The sequence below is a fragment of the Gobio gobio genome (genome assembly GCF_949357685.1).
Source record: "Gobio gobio genome assembly, chromosome: 21".
Lineage (NCBI taxonomy): Eukaryota > Metazoa > Chordata > Actinopteri > Cypriniformes > Gobionidae > Gobio > Gobio gobio.
In genome coordinates, this window is record NC_137117.1 from 3685319 (window position 1) to 3710740 (window position 25422).

Genomic DNA, 25422 nt, shown 5'->3' on the forward strand with positions numbered 1-25422 from the left:
CCTCAATGTTCTTATTTGATCAAAACCTACTTTTTCAAACTCATCCTAGACCGTTTGTCCAATTTCCACCAAAATCGAATCGTATCATCTTCAGACTATGTCAACAAAAAGTTAGGGATTTTGCATCAATAGATGAAACCGTTTTTGTAAACCGCAGCGACGAAGTTGAGCCATGATGCCAAAATGACTCTTGAGGCTGTATCTCTGCAATGCTTTGACATATTGGCATCAAACTTTGCATGTGTCATTGTTCCCTTATTCTGACTACACCACATCAATTTCGTATCTGTGCCACCTATTGGTCAAAAGTGATAAACCATTAACTTATATTATCAGTGACTCTATATATGATATTTCAGCCATTTTGCCTAATCTTCTTAAACTGTATAATTGTTAATTGTTGCAGTTGGTCTGACACTCTCAGACTACAATGCATTTTTCAGCCTTTTGCCTAAAATCATCTTAAAACGTGATTAATTGCTCATTGCTCCAGTTGATCTGACACTGCCAGCCATTTTGGCATGTCTTGTCTTCTTCTTTGCGCTTGGCCCCGGTATTGCTGCTTGCAGCTATATTTAGGGGCCAAGCACCGAAGGTGCGAAGGCACCTATTGAAACCGTTCCCGTTCCTATTATTATTATTATTAGGGGCCAAGCACCGAAGGTGCGAAGGCACCTATTGAAACCGTTCCCGTTCTTATTATTATTATTCATCTTCTTCTTCTTCTTCTTCTTCTTCTTCTTCCGCCACGAAGTCTATGGCAGCCCATAGAACCGTATGGTAAAAAGTTGTGAAATTTGGCACACTAATAGAAGACAGTCTGAAATGTCACCGAAGCAAATTTGGAGTCTCAAACTCAATCCCTCTAGCGCCACCATCAGTCCAAAATTTGACTCATGTTTATGCTAATAACTTTTGAACCATAAGGGCTAGAAACAAAATTCTTTTTTCCTCTGATTCCTTGGCTCAAGACGATTCGATTGCACCCTATGGCGTCATTTTCCGTCATAATAATTTTCCCGCCATTTTGAATTTTCCGAAAAACCTACTTTTGCAAACTCGTCCTAGACGGTTCATCCGATTTGCACGAAAATTGAACCAGATTATCTTCAGATCATGCTGACAAAAAATCTTGCAAATCAAGTTGATTCGTCAAATCATTTGCGATAAACGCGCAAACAAATTTTACGTAGTGGTTGCAAAAACACTCTTAAGGCAATATCTCCGCAACGCTTTATCGTATTCAAACCAAACTTGGTACATGTCATCACAAGCATGACTTGAGGCAACATACAGCGTTTCGGCGCAGCGCCACCTACTGGTCCGGAGATACGAAAAATTGCTATTTTTGCTTATAACTTCTGAACTGTTTGTCCAAAAATCATAAAAGTGGTCTCGATACATTCAGGACGGCATGCCGAGTCGTCTGATATTCAATTTTACCATATCGGCCATTTTGGCTGTCGGCCATTTTGAATTTTGTCAAAAAATGCTATATTTTACAAATGCATTAGTATATTGTTACTAAACTCGGTATGTGACTTCCTTGCTATGCCCTGAAGGTACTCAAAAAGTTTTAGGGCAGTGCCACCTTGTGGTCAAAAGATATAACAAACTTGACAAAAATGCTAATAACTTTTGATTAAATTAGCCTAGTATATTGAAACTGGTCATAATAGAGTCATTGGCTCATGCCGATTTAATTGCAACCTATGATGTCATTTTTGGTCATGATAATTTCCCCGCCATTTTTAATTTTCCAAAAAACCTACTTTTACGAACTCGTCCTAGACGGTTTGTCCGATTTGCACGAAAATTGAACCAGATCATCTTCAGACCATGCTGACAAAAAATCTTGCAAATCAAGTTGATTTGTCAAATCGTTTTCGATAAACGCGCACACAAAATTTGCGTAGCGGTTGCAAAAACACTCATAAGCCTATATCTCCACAACGCTTTATCGTATTCAAACCAATCTTGGTATATGTCATCACAAGCATGACCTGAAGCAACATGCAGCGTTTCGGCGCAGCGCCACCTACTGGTCCGGAGATACAAAAAATGGCTATTTTTGCTTATAACTTTTGAACTGTTTGTCCAAAAATCATGTCTTCCGCACCATGCTTTGAAGGTACTCAAAACGTTTTGGGGCAGTGCCACCTTGTGGTCAGAGGTTATAACAAAATTTACAAACATGCTAATAACTTTTGATTAAATTAGCCTAGTTTAATGAAACTGGTCATAATACAGTCATTGGCTCATGCCGAGAACAGAGATACTAATTTTTCCATATTTGGTCAAACATCCTGTCCTAAATGTTCTTATTTGATCAAAACCTACTTTTTCAAACTCATCCTAGACCGTTTGTCCAATTTCCACCAAAATCGAATCGTATCATCTTCAGACTGTGTCAACAAAAAGTTATGGATTTTGCATCAATAGATGAAACCATTTTTGTAAACCGCAGTGACGAAGTTGAGCCATTATGCCAAAATGACTCTTGAGGCTGTATCTCTGCAATGCTTTGACATATTGGCATCAAACTTTGCATGTGTCATTGTTCCCTTATTCTGACCACACCACATACATTTCGTAACTGGTCAAAGTATTGGTCAAAAGTGATAAACCATTAACTTACATTATCAGTGACTCAATATATGATATTTCAGCCATTTTGCCTAATCTTGTTAAACTGTATAATTGTTAATTGTTGCAGTTGGTCTGACACTCTCAGACTACAATGCATTTTCAGCCTTTTGCTTAAAATCATCTTAAAACGTGATTAATTGCTCATTGCTCCAGTTGATCTGACACTGCCAGCCATTTTGGCATGTCTTGTCTTCTTCTTTGCGCTTGGCCCCGGTATTGCTGCTTGCAGCTATATTTTCACATATGCATATGCTTACATATGCAACTACTTGTTTCTGCTTCTTCTTCACCTGTGTTTTGATCAGGAGATTCCGTACTTTTTCAGAAGATGTGTAATAGCGCCCCCTACCGCATAACAGTGAAAACACAAAGCCGTAAATTTCCGTCGATGGCGGGGAAAGAGTTAAAATGTGTGATTTTCAGTGTAACACAAAAGAAATGTTCATGCTGCTCTCGAGGACGAGCTGTCAAAGCACTCCAATATAACTGCATACAACTCAAGTACAATAAACCAAGATTAGTAAAAGATGGCAGAACTCTCAATTTAATTCAACACCTTTATTAATTATATTGAAATATTATGATGCATAACATTTTTTGAGATGTATTTTTTGATAGGATAGTTGAAGAGTGAACAGAAAGTCAAATGGGAGAGGGGGATCGGAAACGACCATGAGAGAGGATATGAACTTAGGTTGATCGAAGCACAAACCTTTCTCAGCTCTACTGAGTGTTTGATCTCTTGAATCTTCTTCATTCTGTCCTGGATCATCTGATGAACATCTGCCTGTGTCTGAACCAGCTGATTCTACATGTAGAGAAAAACAGACATATTTATCACTGAATATATCTTTCCATCTTCTGACAGTCTTATTTATTTTTTAAAGACCATATATTTTAGTCCTTGTCTGACAGTTTGAGGGTAACAAAATCAGCTTTTATCAGATGTAATAAAAAGACTATTGGATTGATCTGTTCAAAAAAAAAAGGGGGACAACATGTCAAGACACTGGAAATAAAATAACTAGGTTACTAATGTAACCCCTGTTCCCTGAAGAAGATCTCACCTAAGATCCCAATCACCTTCTATTGGTAACAGAACAAGCCAATGCACATTGGCGAATGAGATTTGCATCACAAGCCACTCCCTGCTTCCAGGTATATAAGACAGCGTGTAAACTCTCACATTAAGTTTTCCACTGAGGAGCCTTATTGGGGTCCCGGCCGTATCAGCAGAGGTACAGGAGTTGGCGATGGGACGTAACGTCTCCGTTCCCTCCTTCAGGGAATGGGGGTTAAATTAGTAACCTAGATTTTCCCAATCAGTCAGTCACGTTCAGCGTTACATTGGACTGAACTGACATATTGGGATCCCTTTGGAAAGGGCCACAAAAGCTGCCTTGAGTAAGCTGCCTGGTCTGCTCGCAACTTTTGGGACAGAAGAAAGGACAGGGCTTTGACCCTTTAAAGTGAGACTATTGGATAACACTTGGAAAGTATTCCCACCATAAAGGAATGCTACGGAATACCGTTACAGAGTAAAAGACACAGGCTTGCCAACATGGAAGCCGTACCGTGGAAGAATACACATATGGGATCACCTAGGAGGGGAATCCCATCATATGGGCATCTAGACTAATACAGGGGCTGACCAATCGGGCATACATACAAGTACTAAACCTGGCGTCAGATGCCTCCGCTGCACTCAGAGATTGTAAAATCGCGTAAATGTGTTAGGTGTTGCCCAGCCCGCTGCTCTACATAAACTATATTGCCAAAAGTTTTGGGACGCCTGCCTTTATGTGCACATGAACTTTAGGGGTGTGTTTATGGGAATTTTTGACCATTCTTCTAGAAGCGCGGTCAGGCACTGATGTTGGACAAGAAGGCCTGGCTCATAGTCTCCGCTCTAATTCATCCCAAAGGTGTTCTATCGGGTTGAGGTCAGGCCAGTCAAGTTCCAATAGTGAAGCTTTAAGTTATCAAGAAAGATATGCTAGAACTTTTCAGTTTATAAGCTATTTTATTGATAAATCACAGAAACAGCGTTGACACAATACATATCTGCGCTACTGAATGATACTGTGTGCGGCGCACGCGATCTCTGCTTGATGTGCGAGCTTGGCGTGTGTGTTACAATGCAGCATTAGTTTAGAATGGCGATTAACTTACCTGTACAATAAGCTGTTTAAAACGTGCATTCTTCCAATACATTTTTAGCATCCAGATGGCATAATAAAACATGTATTGTGGAGAGCTCTCTGAGTATGCATTTATTTGTCATTTTAAATGCCGGAACTATCGGCTGCATGATTGAGCTCGCTAGGGATGTGAATGGCATGAAGCGACCTGATTCACTTCTGACTCCATAGAAGGAGATGGTGGGCGAGTTGCGACATACAACTGGAGCGTAGACCACTTTGATGATTGATATACACAACGGTTGATGTGTTGTCCTTTTGGACCAGCACATGTTTGCCCCACAGCAATGGCAGAAACCCATGCGCAGGGCCAACAGTACTGCTAGAAACTGGAGGCAATTGATATGCCTCTGCAGTTGAGGTCCTGTTCAGGACCTGGTCATAAAGCCAGCCAGTGCTGAAGCCATCTCATATGAAGCAATTTGAGCGATGTTACTGCAGCTGCCGGTGTATGTGAGGAAGTGTTTCTGCATCAGCATCTTGAACAGAAGCTTTTGAAGGGCCTGATTCAAGAAACACAGATCCAAGATCAGTTGCATCCCATTGCCTGTCTTTGGGCAATTGAAATATGGACTGTAAAACCCTGACTTCATATTTTCTGGAAGGACTGGCTCTATCACGTCCTTTGCAAGTAGGACTGTGATCACTGCACGCAGGACAGGAGCATCCTTGTTATGTCTGCCACTAAGGTAAACTGTATGACGCTTTACCTGGAGGGATTCCGGGTGACCTGATCACATAGCCGAGTTTGATCTTTCGAATGACCCAGGGAAGACGGGCTGGTAAGTCCTAGCCAGGCTTACCGAGGGAGGACCAGTGGGACATCAGAAGTTCCTGCAGTGGGGCAGCGCTATGGAGCACAGGCCGAGAACAGCCTGAGAACTGAGAAAGGGACAGGACTGGGAAACTGCTGTTCACTGTGCGGCGCCTAGAGACACCAATCATCCAGCCATGAGCGTTTGAGAAGGTTCCTCTCAAGCCCAATGCTTTTGGCGGCCTGAGAAATTATGGCGGCCAGCTCCAGGTTGGACTTGGACAACAACACTACTCTTCCCACACGGGGCAGCACGGTGGAATCTTCATCCCTCAATGACTTCAACCCCCATTGACTCAAGCTTGCCCTCCGATGGAGCAATCGACATCTGGTTCTCTGCAGGAGCCCCGATTGAGATGCTGGGTCCCCAATGGGAAGGATGAGCAACCACAGCCGGAAGTGGGAGGGCTGCAGGCCCTCACCCAGTGGGAGATCTCTTACTGTAATCCTCAATCACCCGACTCACTGAATGATGAACGAAGAGCAGAGTGAGCTGCCTTTTATACCCGAAAGCAGGGAGTGGCTTGCGATGCAAATCTCACTTGATCTACTGTCGAATGTGACTGACTGATAGGGAACGGAATTTCATGGGATGTTGAAAGTGCTTTGTCTGTAACTCTTTACCTTCTTCTCTCGACTCTCCTCCTCTATAGGAACAGTGTTGTGAGTCCTGTGTTCTCCTTCAGTGCAGAACAGACACACACACGTCTGATCATCTCTGCAGAACAGCTCCAGAGGTCTCTCGTGTTTCTGGCATATGTAATATTCCAGATTTTCCACAGAATTGATGAGTTTGTGTTTCTTTAGACGTGGGACTCTGAGATGAGGCTCCAGATGAGAGACACAGTAAGAGCTTTGACACGTCAGGCAGGTCTTCACAGCTTTCTGCTTTCTTTCATCACAGACGTCACAGAACACCTCAGGTTCTCCTAAACTGAGTTTCTCTTTATAGTGTTGTGCAACCTCTCTGAGTGTTGTATTAATCTTGAGATCAGGTCTTTTGCTGAATTTGTCTTTACAGAGTGGACAGAAGCAGGTCTGTGTGTCCGTCCAGCACTTGCTCAGGCAGGATCTGCAGAAGTTGTGTCCACATGGAGTGGTGACTGGATCAGTGAACACTTCCAGACAGATGGAGCACTGGAGCTCCTCATTTAGTGCTGGACCACTGGAGGATGCCATGACTGAAAAGATAAAACAATATATCATATTATATAGAGCAAAAGAGTTAAGCCTTGTTTATACTTTCGCCATGGGCGTCAGAAGCTAAACAAATGTGGGTAGATCCTCTCTCAGAAAAATTTTACTGGAATAGATTACATTTACATTAAGTACAAAATTCAGAAATCACCATATCATTGAAAGCGGTAATAGTGTAGGGGTAAGACACATTACATTAAGTTTTGACGCAAATCGACCCGAGGTTTCCGCCTTTTGTCGAACTCACTCTACTCCATTTTCCCATTACATATCAGATCGGAAAGGCATTTATTTGCAATAAAAATAAAGAAAATAATAGAAAAGTGGAAATAAAGCGTCTAACGTGTTTAATTATAAGTGTTTATCAGTTAGGGGTAGGTAAACAGACATGTGCTGAATTAGAGACAGAGGTGGGTAGTAACGAATTACATTTACTTCGTTACATTTACTTGAGTACATTTTTTGGGTAACTTGTACTTTTAGAGTAGATTTAAAGATGGGTACTTTTACTCTTACTCAAGTAAATTTCTTGTGAAAAAACTGTACTTTTACTTAGTTACATTCGGTGGCGTTCCTCCGTTACTGTCAAATGGTAATAATTATATTATATATTTTAAAATAAGTTAATATGACTTTCGCAAGTCTCTCGAAACGTTGGAGAGGCTGCTTCACGAGAGGTTGCTACGCATCACCCGCTTCTAATTAGCGCGCGTTTCGTCGGAAGATGATGGCCGAAGCAGAGGAAGATGTGTGTGAGCTACGGGAGGCAGATTGCCCGTGGCCTCAAGTTCAGTCTATGTTTTCACTCCAAGATGTCAAAAAAATAGTTTCATAATGCGATGCATGTTGTGTGCACCAAAACGAACTGACATCTCTCAGCATACAAGAATTCCACCCTGAAAAGAACATGTAGCGGTAAGTGTCACAATGATGCCTATATTTGAACACTATTAACGGTCATTTGGTAACTATGGGAAATTTTCCCTTATTATAATACTATTTCACACACTGTCCGAGTGTTTTCCTCATATGCGCTCTTGTGCAAGCAATGACAAATCGTTTGAATCCTACAAACAACACGTCCACGAACAAACGTTCACATCTTCACATTTACATATCCTTTTCTTCACAAAACGAAACAAATTGAATAGCCTAATGTGACGTCTTGCATTTATACACAAATCCTGACAGACACCTGTCTGAAGTGTAGAAAATACATACAAATAAAAACGGTATTGTATTTTATTCCTACCTAAAGTATAGCCTATATACTTATAAAAATATAAGAACAAAGTATGTTTTAAGAAGAGCTCTAGTTAGCCCAGCACACCATTAATTTACACTGTTTAACCATTAATCACACACACACACACACACACACACACACACACATATATATGGTTCATTAGCTTACATTAGTTAACATGAACTAATAATGAACTGCACTTATAAAGCACTTATTTATCTTTATGTTAATTTAAACATTTACTAATGCATTATTCAAATCTTGTTAACATTAGTCAATGCACTGTGAACTAACATGAATAAACCATGAACAGCTGGATTTTTATGAACTAACGTTGACAAAGATTAACTAATGCTGAACAGTGTTGTTCATGGTTAGTTCATGTTAACTAATACATTAACTAATGTTAACTAATACAACCTTATTGTAAAGTGTTACAGAGAGGTGTTTGAAAGCTCTCCAAGTAGCCTGAAATTCAGGGTTTTCGCTGCTTATCAATCAGATCGAAAGTAACTAGTAAATGAAGCCAGCGCAAGTTCTGCCAGGAAGACTCAATCGTCACGTCACTAATTACCTGCTCATCTATCCAATCATATCCTTTTCTGTAGCATATAAAGGTAGTAATTACTCGTGTCTGAGTTCGCAGAAACTGTCGCTTCAGCAGTTGACGATCCGACGTTCAGTAGCGGTCGCTGGTCCTATTATAAAGTTAATAATGTGCATACAGCGGCGTTCTAAGTCCATGTCAGCCTATCATGCTGTTCCCTGGGCTGCCGCGGCAACAGACGCGAGTGCCTTCACTAACAAGAGCAAAATCGTACGTCCAGTTTCAGAACAATCACTATCATGGAGGACTACCTGGGCATGTTATCAAAGACACAGCAGTGATCTTCATCACCATTCTGGTGTCATCGCTACATCAGCATTCATCACAGTGATATGGTTATGCATTCTGATGCCGATTGGGTGTAGTATCTTACTCTTTCTCAATTTTGTCGCAAGCATGTCTGTATAGAGCAGACACATGCATTGTATGAGACGCGCACAGGTGTCTGCCTGTCTGCTCGTGCAACGTGATCGCTCGTTGCGGCTTGTTGTGTCGTAACTATCCATAGTGCTCGTAAATGATTCTCGTGACACCGGTTACCGTCATTTTTTGTTTAGAAAAGCTGAAACAGAACAGACGGCACAGCATATTAGACTCTATCATTCTCCCCACGAATGCAAGGGAAACAACACGGGTTTTAAAGCAACACGCACTCACTCATTTAATCGGGGCTTCATGACAAACTGAAGTTGAGCTGAAATCGTGAATGGGTTCAGTGTCATCAGATCGCTAAAATTTATTTAAAAACTATGCTGAGCAAATTATTTAAGTATAGCACTGACATATTATTAAGTGCTTAGAGCCGCTTCGATTCAATGTGTTAGATTAATCTTCCAAGCGCTGTGAGTTTGTAACATACAACATGCAATTAAACTAACACAACATAGTTCAAGCTTAGAAGTGTCTTTGCCCGTCATCAGCAGAGTACAGATTTGCTCAAACATACGGGGCAACCATTGTTGGAATGGCTTCCTTTCGTGATTCGACATGGCTTCCTTCCCCTATGAGGAAGAACTGTAGCGTTCTGTGCTTATATAAAGGTGCTTTGCTTATTGCATCTGACTGCACAGTGATCAATCACTCCGTTTTTGGGAAAATCATATGTGGACAAGAGCGGATAACATGTGGAAACCAGATAATTCATGAGATTTTTCCTGCAAGGGTTTAAAATACTTTTAACACATTTTAAATGATGGATACAAAATTTAGTTTAGGTTTTGATCACTATTATGCTATGTTTCATCCACATTTGCATTTTTGTCTATGTAGTAGGCGATTGAAAATGTATTTTCTTGCCGCTGAAATACATTTTGAAATATATCTTGGTATATAGATTTCATCCGACTTCAAATATATTTCACTGTTTACAACATACATTTATCATATAAAAAAAAAAAATATATATATATATTTTGACCCAGATTTTTTTTTTTCTCCCTATGCCGTGCTAGGACGCCATGGCTACAATTATCAATAAAACAAATGTGTATCTCGCTTGTACTCTCAGCACCATATGTTGGGTAAGGTTTGCATACAAAACAAGGTTTGACTCGATATTCGATAGCAGCACTAATTTAATTCCGTACTCAATTCGACCCATTTACATAAAGATTGTATCGTACAGCATCTAAATCGCAGCACGGGAACACAATTATTCAAATCTTTCATGAATACAGTAAGCGAACAAAGTGCGCTCCTTTATAAACGCATGAAACTGTCAAATGCTTCAGCTCAGATAAACTCCTACAACAGCGGAAACTGCTGTGGTCAATCTGACTACACCGAATCATGAATCTATTGCATGTTCTACTCTTCATTGGTCAAACGTATGTACTAGAAGGCAGAATTAGCCAGTGAACAATCGCTTAACTATTCAATCCTGATTGCGCATATACTGTGTCATGTTAACTTCTCCGATTAGGCTTTGCATTCAAGCGCTCAACAGACGGTTACATTTGCGTTTATGCATTTGGCGGACACTTTTGTCCGGGGCGACTTGAGTCGCATTCAGGGTACACATTTGGCATTTCGGGTCTTGCTTTCCCTGGGAGTCGAGCCCGCGGCTTGGCGTTGCCGGTGCCACGCTCTACTGTTTGAGATACAGAAGTACATGTCTGTAATCGGCTACACTCGCATTGTAAACATCAACTTTTTAATTCTATCGAGACTAACACAATATAAAGGGGAGTAAATATAGCGTTGATTGTTGACACAGTCTGCACATGTGTATTGATTACCGGCTGCACCGCAAACGACGAGCTCTCTCGCAGTGAGCTTTTTCTCTTCACTTAAGCTGGCGTCATTGTGATTCGTTGCTTTTCAGACTATGATCCTGATGTCACACTGTGGGATCTCAGTGCATTAATTGGCAGGCGGTACATTAATCAGACGCACGAGGACTCGTCCGGAGTTTCACATCAACCATTCACCTTAGTGATATTATTCAGGCCAAAATTGTACCATGGCGTTGGTGAGCATGTCAAACTAACTATTAAAGACATCAGATTTTATTCCAGGGTCAAAGGAATTTTTTAGGATTGCGGTATTTCTCATACTGCAAACGTGGCCAAAATCACACAGTATTATCCTGGCTTAGGCTATCAAATGATGAATCTCGCATTGATCTCTTTCATAGGTTCGGTAGCTGCGTCGGGTTCTATACAGCTAGTTATGGTTTTATTAGCTAGTAAAGCTTAACCATATTAAAAATTATTTTCTTTTGCAAGGGCATCATCCGGTGTTCTCAATCACAAGCGCATGTTACGTATCTGTCATGCTGATCTGGTTTAAGTTCTTTTGGGGGTTCTTTCAGCAGGTTTGGCGGTTAGATGGCGTCTATCAAGCTGTGAGCGGGAGCTACGCCCAGGGGTTTAGAATCCTCCTAACTGCAGATGGAAAGAAATGTGTTCTCCAACTCACCCGTGCATGGGCCATTCTTTCAGATTGTTGTTGCTACGAACATAGCTCAATGTGTTGAGTTGGCATCCTCTACCAAGGTCTCCCCAATCAAGAAACATCTGAATGCGGGATTCCATGATGGTCAAGATGGTTTTCTTCAGCAATGCTCAAACCATCAGGCATGTTCAGTAAACTCTCCCATAATTCCAAAGGTAAAACTAAGTTCCCTTTCGTCCAGTCACTACGACGTACGTTAGTGACTAACGAATGGGGGTTTCGCTTAGAAGCCAATTATCTTCTAGTATTCAACAGCGCCCAATGGCAGTGCCAATGCCATGGGCATGCGGAATTTGCATGCGTAACTCCGCCCCACCTCGTGGGTATATAAGGAAGTACGCTGGCAACATCGCATTATGTTTCTGCTTTGGAGCCAAGAGGATCTCTTCACTCCTTCAAGCCTGATCTGAGTCTTCAAAAGCTTTTCGAGACGAACAGCTTTCCAGAGGCGTTCGTGTTACGGCGCGTTCCAGTGATCATCATACTGCCTGCCTGCTGATCTGCGCAGTGGTCCGCTAGACAGCTGGTGTGTGGTCCCTGGGCGCTTCGGCGTTCTCTGCGAAGCTTCCTCTCCTAAAAGAGCTTACACGTGACGCGTCCTTTTCAGGATGTCTCGTCCGTGTACTTCTGGGTGTGGCCGGTCGTTATCTCCCTCTGATGGGCACAAACACTGTCTGATATGTTTGGGCTTTCAGCATGCTCAGGCAGCGTTTGTGGATGAGTCATGTTCCCACTGCGGGAACATGACCATCGCGGTGTTGCGGTCAAGACTCCATGACCTTCGTACTGAAGTGAGAGTCCCCTCTACCACACCCCGATCTACTGAGTCCCAGAGGCCCAGTACTTCGGCTGGTGGTCAGGGTGACCTGACGGTTACGGTGTGGAACAAAGCCCCGACGCTCATGCCTCGGGCCACACCCCCGTCTTGCACACTGCAACCCGCGAGTGTTCAGACGCAGATCGCGGGGCCGGCTCCGGCCCCCCCGCGCATCTCGTTTGGCGCTCCGGAGGAAGATGCGATGTCGGTCACCGCATCACAAGGTGGGCTCGAGTCCTCTGAGGATGACGACTCGGCTGTGCTGCCGCCTTCGGGCGCGCCAGCATTGCCCGAGTCAGACCCAGAGCTGACAGCCATGTTGTCTCGGGCAGCCGCGAGCTTAGGGAGAGAGTGGAACCCTCCGCCCTGTCCCGAACGCTCAAGGCTCGACGATTGGTTTTTGGGAGCGCGCGCTGACAACCGTCAGTCCCCGCCCCCAATACCTTTCTTTCCTGAGCTGCTTGAGGAACTCGCGCGGTCCTGGAAGTCCCCGTTGTCTTCCCGTGACCGTTCGGCGACTTCCTCCGCCTTCTCCGTCCTCGATGGGGCGGCAGCTAAAGGGTACACTGGGGTCCCTCCAGTTGAACGTTCTGTTGCGATGCAACTGTGTCCTCAGAGCGCTTCAACCTGGCGTGGTGATCCTAAGCACCCCTCCAAAGCCTGTCGATTCACATCAACCTTGGTGGCGAAATCGCAAAGAGCCGTGGGGCAGGCTGCCGCTTCGCTGCATGCCATGGTGATCCTCCAGGTCTACCAGGCCAGGATCCTCAAGGACATGCACGAGGGCGGAGTTGATCCGGGGCTCTTAAATGAGCTGCGTGCCGCCACCGACCTCGCTCTCCGGGCGACGAAGGTGACCGCACGCTCCCTGGGTCAAGTGATGTCCACAAATGTGGTCCAGGAGCGTCACCTGTGGCTGAACCTGGCCGATATGCGGGACACCGAGCGGACCCGGTTCCTCGATGCCCCCATATCCCAGGCCGGCCTCTTCGGCGGGGCGGTTGAGGACTTCTTCGCCCAACAGTTCTCAATCGCCCAGAAGCAGACTGAGGCAATCAAACACTGCCCCGGCGGCCAGCTGCTGCTTCCACCCAGCCGCCGGCACAGTCGCCTCAGTCTGCTCCACGCCGAGGACGCCCTCCTAATGCTCCCGCCCCTCCCACCCGGTCCAAGCAGCAGCCTTCACCCGGGCCGGGTCGCGGAGGAAGCCGTAGGAAGGCGTCCAAGTCCCCTCAGGCCGCCCCGCGCCCCGCTAAACGCCAGGCCAAGCGGCGCTCCTGAGACGGACGGCTCAGGGATGGGAAATTCTTTCGAGGAGATGGTAGCAGGACCACTCCTTCCCCCGGTGGAGGGCCGGGGGAGAATCCTTTGTTCAGCTGCTGGCCCCCGGGTCAGCAGCACCCTATTTTGGTCAAAGAAAGAATTAACACTCCCATCCCTGAGTCCACAGAGTCCGGTGATGACGGTGCGCGCCACCCACGGGTCCCGCCACTCGCATCCCACTCTGTCGCCAGCCTCCTGGCAGAGCAGACCCCAGTGGAACGTGCGTCCTTCCCTGGTCTCCTCTGTCAGGACGCAGCAGTCAACCGTGCCCCCGCACCGGGACGCCCCACAGCCTCCCATGTCCGGGCCGGTGACGCTGCATCGCTGCAAACCCACACCGGGTACGTCTGTACTCCGTATGACCCCGTTGGCACAGTTTCTGGGAGTCTGGCTTCAGCTTCCAGGGCTGTCCTGCTGGGTCGAGCGGACCATCAGGCGCGGCTACGCGATTCAGTTCGCGCAGGTTCCTCCCTGCTTCCGGGGAGTCCGTTCCACTATGATCGGGGCCAACGCCCCGTCATGCGAGCGGAGATTGCCACCCTACTGGCGAAGGGTGCGATCGAACCTGTCCCTCCAGCCGAGATGAATTCCGGGTTTTACAGCCCGTACTTCATTGTACCCAAAAAGACCGGTGGGTTACGACCAATCCTGGACCTGCGCGTCTTGAACCGTTACCTTCACCGGTTTCCGTTCAAGATGTTGACAGCGAAACGCCTTTTCGAATGCGTTCGTCCACACGATTGGTTTGCAGCGATCGACCTGAAGGACGCCTACTTCCATGTCTCCATTCTACCTCGACACAGACCGTTCCTACGGTTTGCTTTCGAGGGGCGGGCATATCAGTACGCAGTTCTACCATTCGGGCTATCTCTGTCCCCTCGCGTCTTTACGAAGATTGCCGAGGCAGCCCATGCGCCCCTTCGGCAGCACGGGGTTCGCATCCTGAACTACCTCGACGACTGGCTCATACTGGGTCACTCTCGAGAGCAGGTTTGCGGACACAGAGATTTGGTGCTCCATCACCTAGCCCGTCTGGGCCTTCGGGTCAACTGGGAGAAGAGCAAACTTTGCCCCGCGCAGAGGATCTCTTTTCTCGGTATGGATATCGACTCGGTCGTCATGTGCGCGCAGCTTTCGAGCGAGCGCGCGCAGTCTCTGCTGACTTCCCTTCGGCAAATCGAGGGCAAGAATGCGGTTCCACTGAAACATTTTCAGAGGCTCCTGGGGCATATGGCATCTGCAGCCGCGGTGACACCGCTCGGATTGCTTCATATGAGACCGCTTCAGCACTGGCTACGCGATCGAGTCCCGAGATGGGCATGACGGTCTGGCACGCTCCGGGTACAAGTGACTCGGGCCTGCTTACAGACACTCACCCCGTGGTCGAACCTCAGTTTTCTACGGACCGGAGTGTCCTTAGAACGAGTTTCCAGGCATGTTGTTGTGACAACAGATGCATCATCCACGGGCTGGGGTGCCATGTGCAATGGACAAGCAGCCGCGGGCTCCTGGACAGGACCCCAGCGCCTTCTGCATGTCAATTGCCTCGAGTTACTGGCAGTACGGTTCGCCCTGCACCGCTTCCGAGCGTTGCTGAGGGGTCAACATGTACTAGTCAGGACAGACAACACGGCCGTAGTAGCGTACATCAACCACCAGGGCGGTCTACGCTCCCGCCGTATGTCTCAACTCGCCCGCCATCTCGTTTTGTGGAGTCAGAAGCGCCTGAGGTCCCTTCGTGCTGTCCACATCCCGGGAGACCTGAACCGTGCAGCCGACGAGCTCTCACGGATTCCGCCTCTCCCCGGAGAGTGGAGACTCCACCCCCAGACGGTCCAGCTGATATGGGAACGGTTCGGCGACGCACAGGTAGATCTGTTTGCCTCCCAGGACTCTTCCCATTGCTCCCTGTATTATTCCCTGACCAAGGGCACCCTTGGCACGGATGCACTGGCGCACAGCTGGCCGTCAGGGCTACGCAAGTATGCGTTTCCCCCAGTGAGCCTTCTTGCACGGGTACTGTGCAAGATCAGGGAGGACAAGGAGCAGGTCATGTTGGTCGCCCCGTATTGGCACGGCCAGACCTGGTTCCCAGAACTCTTACTCCTTGCGACAGCCCCTCCCTGGCCTATTCCTCTGAGACCGGACCTCCTCACTCAGAGACGGGGCACCTTTTGGCACCCGCGTCCAGCGCTCTGGAAGCTCCACGTGTAGCTTCTGGACGGGACGCGGCAGGTTTGAGTAGCCTTCCACCTGCGGTGGTCGCTACCATCACTTCCGCTAGAGCTGAGTCTACGCGACGTCTCTACGCGTTGAAGTGGAACCTCTTCGTCACATGGTGCTCTTCCCGCCAAGAAGACCCCTGGAAATGCCCGATCGGGTCCGTGCTATCGTTTCTCCAGGAGGGGGTGGAGCGAAGGCTGTCTCCCTCCACCCTTAAAGTATATGTGGCCGCAATATCTGCCTACCACAATCTCCTGGGGGACAAAAAGGTAAGTCAGCACGACCTGATCATCAGGTTCCTGAGGGGGGCGAGGAGACTGAATCCTCCTCGCTCTCCTCTCGTTCCCTCTTGGGACCTCTCAGTAGTCTTAAGTGCTCTGCAGAGGCCTCCCTTTGAGCCTTTGCGGTCGGCTGAGATTAAGTTCTTGTCTATGAAGACGGCTCTGCTGACCGCATTGGCCTCGCTTAAGAGGGTCGGGGACCTGCAAGCATTTTCGGTTGACGAAGCGTGCCTTGAGTTCGGGCCGGCTAACTCTCACGTGATCCTGAGACCCCGGCCCGGATATGTGCCCAAGGTTCCCACCACTCCGTTCCGAGACCAGGTGGTGAACTTGCAAGCACTTCCTTTGGAGGAGGCAGACCCAGGCTCTCCGCGCTTACGTAGACATGACGCAGTGTTTCAGGACCTCAGACCAGCTCTTTGTCTGTTATGGTGGAGAGCGGAAGGGAAGTGCTCTCTCAAAGCAGAGGTTGTCTCACTGGATAGTGGACACCATTGTTTTAGCTTACCAGCAGCAAGACCGACCATGTCCCCTTGGTGTGAGGGCACACTCCACCCGGAGTGTGGCCTCCTCTTGGGCTCTAGCGCATGGCGCCTCGCTAACAGACATCTGCAGAGCTGCAGGCTGGGCGACACCCAACACATTCGCCAGATTCTACAATCTCCGAGTGGAGCCAGTGTCCGACTATGTACTCGCCCCTACGGGTGGCCGGTAATGGGCCAGGCTCAGGTGTCTTCGCTTGCTCGCCATTCCACTCCACGAACTGGATACGTGCGATATTTTCCTCAGGTGAGCTCCCCGAGAGCCCTGAGCTCCTCCAGCACTGCTTACGCCGACATCAGTTCAGTCTGCCCCTTCGAGCCCAGACCCTCATGTCCGGCCAGGTGCTCCGTGTGCATGGTTCCCCTCCGGCGACCCCCACACGAGTATTTCCACCGTAAGCCTCCTCAGCGAGCAGGTGTCTTTCCCTTGGCAAGTCCCTGCCGCCCCTAGGGTTAAAAATCCACCTTCGGCTGGTACCCTTGAGATCTTCCATATGCAGCCCTTAGCGGGTCATATGTGTGTTCTTAAGCCCTCCCTACGGTAGGCATCTTGGCATTCCCTCACTGGGATATGCTTCCCAGTGTACCTTGGTAATCCTGTGATAAGTGGGAGTCCTTCGTCCGTACTAGTCTTACGACAGGGTACTCACACTTACGCAGGGCACTGGATGACAGTTGAGTGGCGTTGTTGTATTGGAACCCCCATTCGTTAGTCACTAACGTACGTCGTAGTGACTGAACGAAAGGGAACGTCTCGGTTACGTATGTAACCCTCGTTCCCTGAGGAGGGAACGGAGACGTACGTTTCCTTTGCCACGTCAGCTGTGCTGCCTGGAACGCGGAGTTCAGTCTTGGCTCCTGCAGCAGTAACATAATGCGATGTTGCCAGCGTACTTCCTTATATACCCACGAGGTGGGGCGGAGTTACGCATGCAAATTCCGCATGCCCATGGCATTGGCACTGCCATTGGGCACTGTTGAATACTCGAAGATGATTGGCTTCTAAGCGAAACCCCCATTCGTTAGTCACTAACGTACGTCTCCGTTCCCTCCTCAGGGAACGAGGGTTAAATACGTAACCGAGACGATTACCTACTTGTTTAACAAGTATCAGGTAATTTCAAAGCTTTTAATTTAACTCCTAACACTTAAATCGTTAAGGTTGCTCTTCCACTTACACAGATATTCTGCTAGAAGCCGTGTTTTATCAGCCCTTTTCGGCTTCATGTGTCCAGGGAATCCACTTTAGAAAGTAATCAGTTTGATCCTACTCTCTTTTCTATTCTGATCTTCACTTCTCACTCAATTTCTTTACTCTTTTCCTTAAGCATTCTAGCATGACTCTAAAGGTCCTGGTATCACATTAACAAATTCTAAGATGAAGAATAATCTGTCCCTCACTTCCATGGTTAAATATCTTCACGTTCGTCCTAAGACTTCCGACCACTCCCCTCTATTTATTTATCTAATGGAGCACCTCTCTCTAAGGCCTGGTTCAGACTCACTTTTATACTGACCTTAAAAGCTGCAGTCTACCTCCTTCTCTTCGTAACGGACTTTCCTACAGCTACGAACGCGGAATTTCCAGGCCAGCATTCAAGCTACTGGGGAGATGGCGTTCTTCTGCATTCGAGTCTTATATAAGACCTGATTCAAAAATAATCCTCGAAGCTCAGCAAGCTCTCCAGTAATGGTCAAGGTAAATCCTTATTTAACTACTGGTGGTGGTGTTACTGCCAATTCGGCAGTATGTTATGATAGCGTGGTCTTCTACTATATCAAAAGATGGCCTGTAGCCATGTGTCCTATCTAAAGATGGTCAGCGACCATGCGTCCTATCAAAGATGGTCTGTGAACCATGCGTCCTATCAAAAGATGGTCTGTGACCCATGTGCCCAATCAAAAGATGGTCTGTGACCCATGTTCCCTATCAAAAGATGGTCTGTGACCCATGTTCCCTATCAAAAGATGGTCTGTGAACCATGTGCTATCAAAAGATGGTATGAGAACCATGTGCCCTATCAAAAGATGGTCTGTGACCCATGTTACCTATCAAAAGATGGTCTGTGACCCATGTTCCCTATCAAAAGATGGTCTGTGAACCATGTGCTATCAAAAGATGGTCTGAGAACCATGTGCCCTATCAAAAGATGGTCTGTGACCCATGTGCCCAATCAAAAGATGGTCTGTGACCCATGTTCCCTATCAAAAGATGGTCTGTGACCCATGTTCCCTATCAAAAGATGGTCTGTGACCCATGTGCCCTATCAAAATATGGTCTGTGACCCATGTGGCCTATCAAAAGATGGTCTGTGACCCATGTGCCCTATCAAAAGATGGTATGTGACCCATGTGGCCTATCAAAAGATGGTCTGTGACCCATGTTCCCTATCAAAAGATGGTCTGTGACCCATGTGCCCTATCAAAAGATGGTCTGTGACCCATGTGGCCTATCAAAAGATGGTCTGTGACCCATGTGCCCTATCAAAAGATGGTCTGTGACCCATGTGCCCTATCAAAAGATGGTCTGTGACCCATGTGCCCTATCAAAAGATGGTCTGTGACCCATGTGCCCTATCAAAAGATGGCCTGTGGCTAACGCGTCCTATTAACAGATGACCGTGGCCCTTATGTCCGTATGTCATGGTAGTTGCGAATCTCGCGTTAGAAATTAAAGATGGCCGGTGGTTTCGCATCTTAACCCAAAATATTACATGGTCTAAAATCTATTTTTCTCTTCTCTCTCCATTAGGAACTTCAAGATTCAGGACCCGTGAGTATACTTCATAAACCGTTCTTTGGGGGTGGGCCCCGTTCCCGGTGGATCCTCCTCCACCTATCTTTGGGGGTGAGCTGCGCCCCTGCCTTCGTCTTCAGGCAGGATGCGCAGATTCCGTACCCTCGGAATGCGAATTACGAATGGGGCCTACGCCAAAGAACTTGATTGCTTGCTGAGCTCCTAAATAAATGTTATTGTTACAGCATTAATTCTCCCGAGTCTTTCTGGCAGAAATGAAGCCAGCGCAAGTTCTGCCAGGAAGACTCAATCGTCACGTCACTAATTACCTGCTTGTCTATCCAATCATATCCTTTCCTGTAGCATATAAAGGTAGTAATTACTCGTGTCTGAGTTCGCAGATACTGACGCTTCAGCACCACCATCCTCCCCACCACCACCAAGATGGGACCTTTCCTCCATCCCACCCTACACCACCAATCGGGCCCTCCTATCATCCTCAACCACCAGATGAGCTCTCCCCTCTACCCCAAAGACTTCAGGATGTTCTCTTCCTCCATCTACCACATCACCACCAGATGGCCCCCTTCCTTACTTCGCGGGGGGCGAAGGATCCTTACCTTCGTCTTCAGGCAGGATGCGCAGATTCCGTACCCTCGGAATGCGAATTACGAATGGGGCCTACGCCAAAGAACTTGATTGCTTGCTGAGCTCCTAAATAAATTTTATTGTTACAGCATTAATTCTCCCGAGTCTTTCTGGCAGAACTAACTACTTGAGTAGTTTTCTCATCGAATACTTTTTTACTCTTACTCAAGTAAATATTACGATTGTTACTTTTACTTGAGTAAATATTTCCGTAAGTACTTGTACTTTTACTTGAGTACAGATTTTGGCTACTCTACCCACCTCTGATTAGAGACGATAAAAGTGAGTGGGTCCAATATCATTGATCGTAAAAAAGGATCTTGTCCCACCAACATACAATGGTTCCGACGCCCATGACTTTCGCCTGGCTCCCCAGCGTGAGCGCCCGCTGACTGCACATGTGCCTCGTCCGTTTGGCACAACGGCAAGCGAAATGGGGTCTCTCTCAAAGCGCACGACCGCCCACTACGTGATGACGTAATTTTCTCTGCGTGAACCCTCGTGCTCGATCAGATGTGTTAAGTATAAACAAAGATTTGCACAAGCCTATGCGACGCTGATGATAAAATGTGCGTCCCATTTGAACTCTATTGAGAATGTAGTAAAACACTATGGAGAAAATCCAACATGAGTTGAAACAGCCTCTAAAATGACTGATGAGAAGAGGGGAAGCATCATCCTGCAAGCTTTTTAAACTCATGATGACCACATTTACTAGAGTTTATCACGTTCTGTTGTATTTATTGTGTTAAATTTTAACTAGTTGTAGAATTTATAATAGATAATCAGTTAAGGGAATAGATTTTTCACTAAAGATGTATAATACACCTGTGGCATGTGGTAGCTATAGTTTCTAACTGTGTTGCTATTTGATTAGAAAAAAGAAAAAAAAAGTGAACATTGGCCTGCATGGTAATGAGGAGCCGTCTTTGTAAATAAACCCTTATTGCAACAAATGCTATAGTTAAACAATTACAAGAACTGTATGTTAGATTTAAGGCTGAGTACAAGTTAGAAAGAGCTTTAAAATATGGACCTTCTTGAATTATTGACTAAACAATCCCCCATAACCACGCCCCCAACAAAGCCACGCCCCCTCTGGTGAGTGCTGGCACTTTATTTTTTCCATTTCAAGCACTGGTAGTCGCATTACGAATCCGTACAGCTATAGCGGTGGAGGACTATTATTCTGCTGTGTGGAACTGAGGAAGAACTGATGACGGAATATTTTGATCTTCGGCTGACCAATCAACAGAAAGGGACGTATAATTCCCGCCCACGTGTAGAAATCGAATATTCAAGCTGTTTTCAAAAATTTTCTACCGCTGAATGTAAAAAAAAAAACCGCATAAATTCCTCAACCTCATGTCGTTCCAAACCCGCATAAACGTTCCATCCTCAGAACACAAATGAAGATATTTTTGATGAAATCCGAGAGCTAGGATAATAATTCATAATTTTATGTAGCGGCAAGAATAGACGGGAAGAGATTGTTGAATAAAATCATTATTTTTGTTTGTTTTTTTTGAGCACAAAAAGTATTCTCGTTGCTTCATAAAATTACAGTTGAACCACTGGAGTCACATGGACTATTTTAACAATTTTTTTACTTCCTTTCTGGGCCTTGAAAGTGTTCATTAAATTGCTGTCTATGGAGGGGTCAGAGTGCTCTCGGATTTCATCAGAAATATCTTAATTTGGGTCTTACGGGTTTGGAACAACATGAGGGTGAGTAACATAGTTGCCAAGTCAGTGTATAACACGCGACTTTGGGCTTCTTTTTTGGCAAGTCACGTTAAAAAAATCACGAGTCGCGGGTTGCGGTTTTTTGGGCTTATTTTAAAAAATGTCGTTGCTTGTTAGGAAAATATAATAAGCAACTTCGTTTCTTTACATTTATGGTCGCTGTTTTTTCCAATACATTGACTGACACTGTCTTCTCACAGCTAATAGCCATTCAGTGCAACGATACAAGTGCTGTAGTAATCCGTCCTCATATATCCTGCCTCCTTCTCCCCTTCACTAAAGAAAAATCTCGTTCCACATGCAGGCGTGCGACGTTATAAATGCACGTAATGATAGTTAGTAGACTTAAATAGACGTATACATTTTTACAAACAATGCCACCAGCAGAGATGTACAGAGATGGAAAGGAAACAGGGAGGAGAGGCACCTAATTTAATTAAAAAATATATTTTTGTAATGTATTTAAAATTACAGGCTATTTTAAAAAATACAAGTCTACTAATAATAACAGTAGGCATGGTTCGAATTTATTTTATTATAAATATGTGGCTATATTGCAGCGCTCCCTTAGTGCTTGCCTGTGTCCCAATGTGCATACTATCCATCCTAAATAGTGTGACATTAGTAATTTTCAATACTATTTAGGGCAGATAGTGTGCACATTGAGATGCAGGGCTTTTCTTTTTCAAGGTTTGCAGTGTGTGTGTTCACTACTTACTAATATATGTGCACTAATTCCGACTATGGGTTACCATAATTGGCCTTCGCCACTTTTTCTCTTTTTCCATCTCCAAACCTCTTCTGTCCACAGCTGATCGGAGGATATTTTGTGCCCTTTATTGCAATTTGATGATTTATGTAAAATCACTTCTGTCTTTGCTTTTCACACTCCGAGAGGTTTCAGTTTAATATGTTGCAGGCTCATTTATTGATAAAAAATAATTTATTATAAATAATATTGATGATAATAAATAATATAATAATATTGGGCTTGTTTTGGGCTTGTTTTTGAAGCTGCTTATTTGTCTCGCGAGAGTTGGCAACACTGGTGAGTAATCACTGACGGGTGACCGGTCTGAATATTCGGTCTTATATAGTATAACGTTTTCCCTTCATACGCACAAAGTGGTAAAAAGACTAGTATGCAGAGTTTTACAAATATTTTGTATCAGTAAGAAGAACATGAAATTAAGGTTGAACCACTGTAGTCACATGGATTATTTTAACAATGTCTCTGGGAGCCACAGAACAGCAAATGTAACAGGTTTTTACAACAACATTTTAATACCATCATAAGATCTTTTATAAAAGACAACACAATTACTAAATTAACACCAAGTGTCATTTCTGTTTGAGTTATGATTTTCTCTGAACTTTGTTTATTCTGTCTGCAGTTCACCCACGTCCTGTTTCTGATATGTGACATGAAGACAGACTTTAATTTGACAAACATTCTTATATTGCATCATGACATTAAACTAGTGAACTTGCATTCCCATCGCTTACCTGTGAGTGAATATCAGATCTGATCGTTGATTTCAGAGTTTCTGAATGTTGTTGTGAAGAAGCTTCAGGTTCATCTGTTCAGTTTCACTTTCACTGAATTCTTCACACACATGCAGTGATGTCATAGAGCTCCGCCCATAATCATGAATATGAAGCAGTTCCTGATTCATCCCTGATGAAAACAGTGTAAGAAACTGTTAGAATATGTGTGTAGTTGTGATTAGTTCCTCAATGTTGTATTTGCTCTGGACGGTGTGTGAGTCTCAGTGTGGACTGACTTGAGGAGAAAGCGAGACCTGAGCCCTGATCCTCCAGAGATGAAGGTGTTGTGTTTCTCCACTGCCAGTGGCGGCGCTAATGCACTATTGAGTAGTTTAAGATCGTCAGAGATCCAGAGACACACAGGACTCACTTTACTCTGTGACACTGACGCTCAGGAGAGTGTGTGTGACAGTCATGGATCCACCGATCAAACCTGCACAGAGTCTCTGGGTTCAGACTGGAGAACAGCAGATGATGAAGATGAAGAGAGAAACCACAGCTGAGGAACAACACAGCCATGAGGATTTCATCCTTCAGCTGTGTTTCTTCCTTTAATGTTTTTACCTTTTCATGACATTTGTCTGCTATGTCATTAACTGATGCTTTCAAATCACTCGAGTTGCTTTTAAAGTCACTTTTTTCCCCTCATCTGTGTAAAACTCTTGTAAAAACTGGCTTTTAGATTCATTATTAAGGGCTGCAATTGAGACTATTCTGCCATTTTTTTCTTGTTTTATTAAGACAAAACACATTATTAATCTCTCAACAGATTGAGGTCAGTAACTCTGAATTCATTAGTGAATCTGGATTAGTCTCTTTTGTGGGCAGTGACACTAATAATGATGATTCTTGGTCTTGACAAGCAGTTTTCTACTATATTTGATCGTATAAACATGACATAATTGACCTTAAGCGTGTAAAAACAAATACTTCAGTTTCTGGTTCCCTTCCATTTCCCTTTGCTTTACATTTTCCACAATATAATTGATTTTTGACAATTTACTGTGGTCATTTTTAGACTCGATGGATGTGAAAAACTGAGCGAAGTGGAGGAGAAACATCAGCGTCAGAAACCTCATGATCTCAGAACTGAAGAAAAGTCTTTCAAAGGCCATCAACGTGGAAAGAGTTTCATTCAGAAAGGTATTAACATCACAAACCGTACTAATGCCCTCAGTGTGGGAGGAGTTTCTCACAAAGAGGAAACCTTGAAATGCATATAAATATTCACACTAGAGAGAAACCGTATTCAAATGAGAAGAATGTAGACTATTAATCTTTTGATGTGTATTTAATGTCTATCGATATAAAATGACAGTATTCGCACTGTCAGGGTTGTGAACTGCATTTAATACTGTCCTAAAATGGCCGCCCGCTTCGGCTCCAAGCCGACTCTGTATCCGTCGTCCAGCGACGTGAGCGTTGAGATCGTCATGGACGGGGCAGGACCTCGTATCGGTGGAGACGCCAAACTCTCCATCGTCCTGAAGAACAAGAGCTCAAAGCAGCGCACGGCCAGTCTGCTGTATGAGGAGCTGGTCATGAACTACACCTGAGCGATGAAAGACACCGTGAAGAAGGACCGGATTCCTGTCCACCTCAAACCACAAGAGAGTGAGTGAGTTTGACTATTAAACTGACTTTTCTCTGATAATTGTGGCCCAGAATGTCTGAGTTAGTAGTTGCACTTCTTAAAAATCACTTGATGATGACGCCTGATTCAGATTCAGCCCAGAAATGTTCAGTGGGGTTCAGGTCAGAGCATATAATGCGTTCGGTTACGTGTCACGTGTGAGAATCCATTGCGTTTAGTGTTGATGCTCAACCTGGTGAAACATCTAAAGGCGTCGTATTTGGATTCAGTTCATCATAAAGAAACTCTCCATCA

The 25422-nt window shown here is 45.3% G+C and overlaps 1 protein-coding gene across 1 annotated transcript in view; it reads right to left on the bottom strand.

Annotated features, from left to right (window-relative positions):
* Nucleotides 1-23609, bottom strand: part of LOC307117672 (E3 ubiquitin-protein ligase TRIM39-like) — a 41500-nt gene extending 17891 nt beyond the window's left edge. The window contains exons 1-3 of the mRNA XM_079802663.1: nucleotides 23493-23609; nucleotides 6289-6845; nucleotides 3362-3457 (exon numbers count right to left, since the gene is read on the bottom strand). Of these exons, the coding sequence (XP_079658789.1) occupies nucleotides 3362-3457; nucleotides 6289-6843 (651 nt within the window). The 5' untranslated portion in view covers nucleotides 6844-6845; nucleotides 23493-23609. The remainder of the gene's footprint in view (nucleotides 1-3361; nucleotides 3458-6288; nucleotides 6846-23492) is intronic.
* Between the last annotated feature and the right edge of the window lie 1813 nt (nucleotides 23610-25422).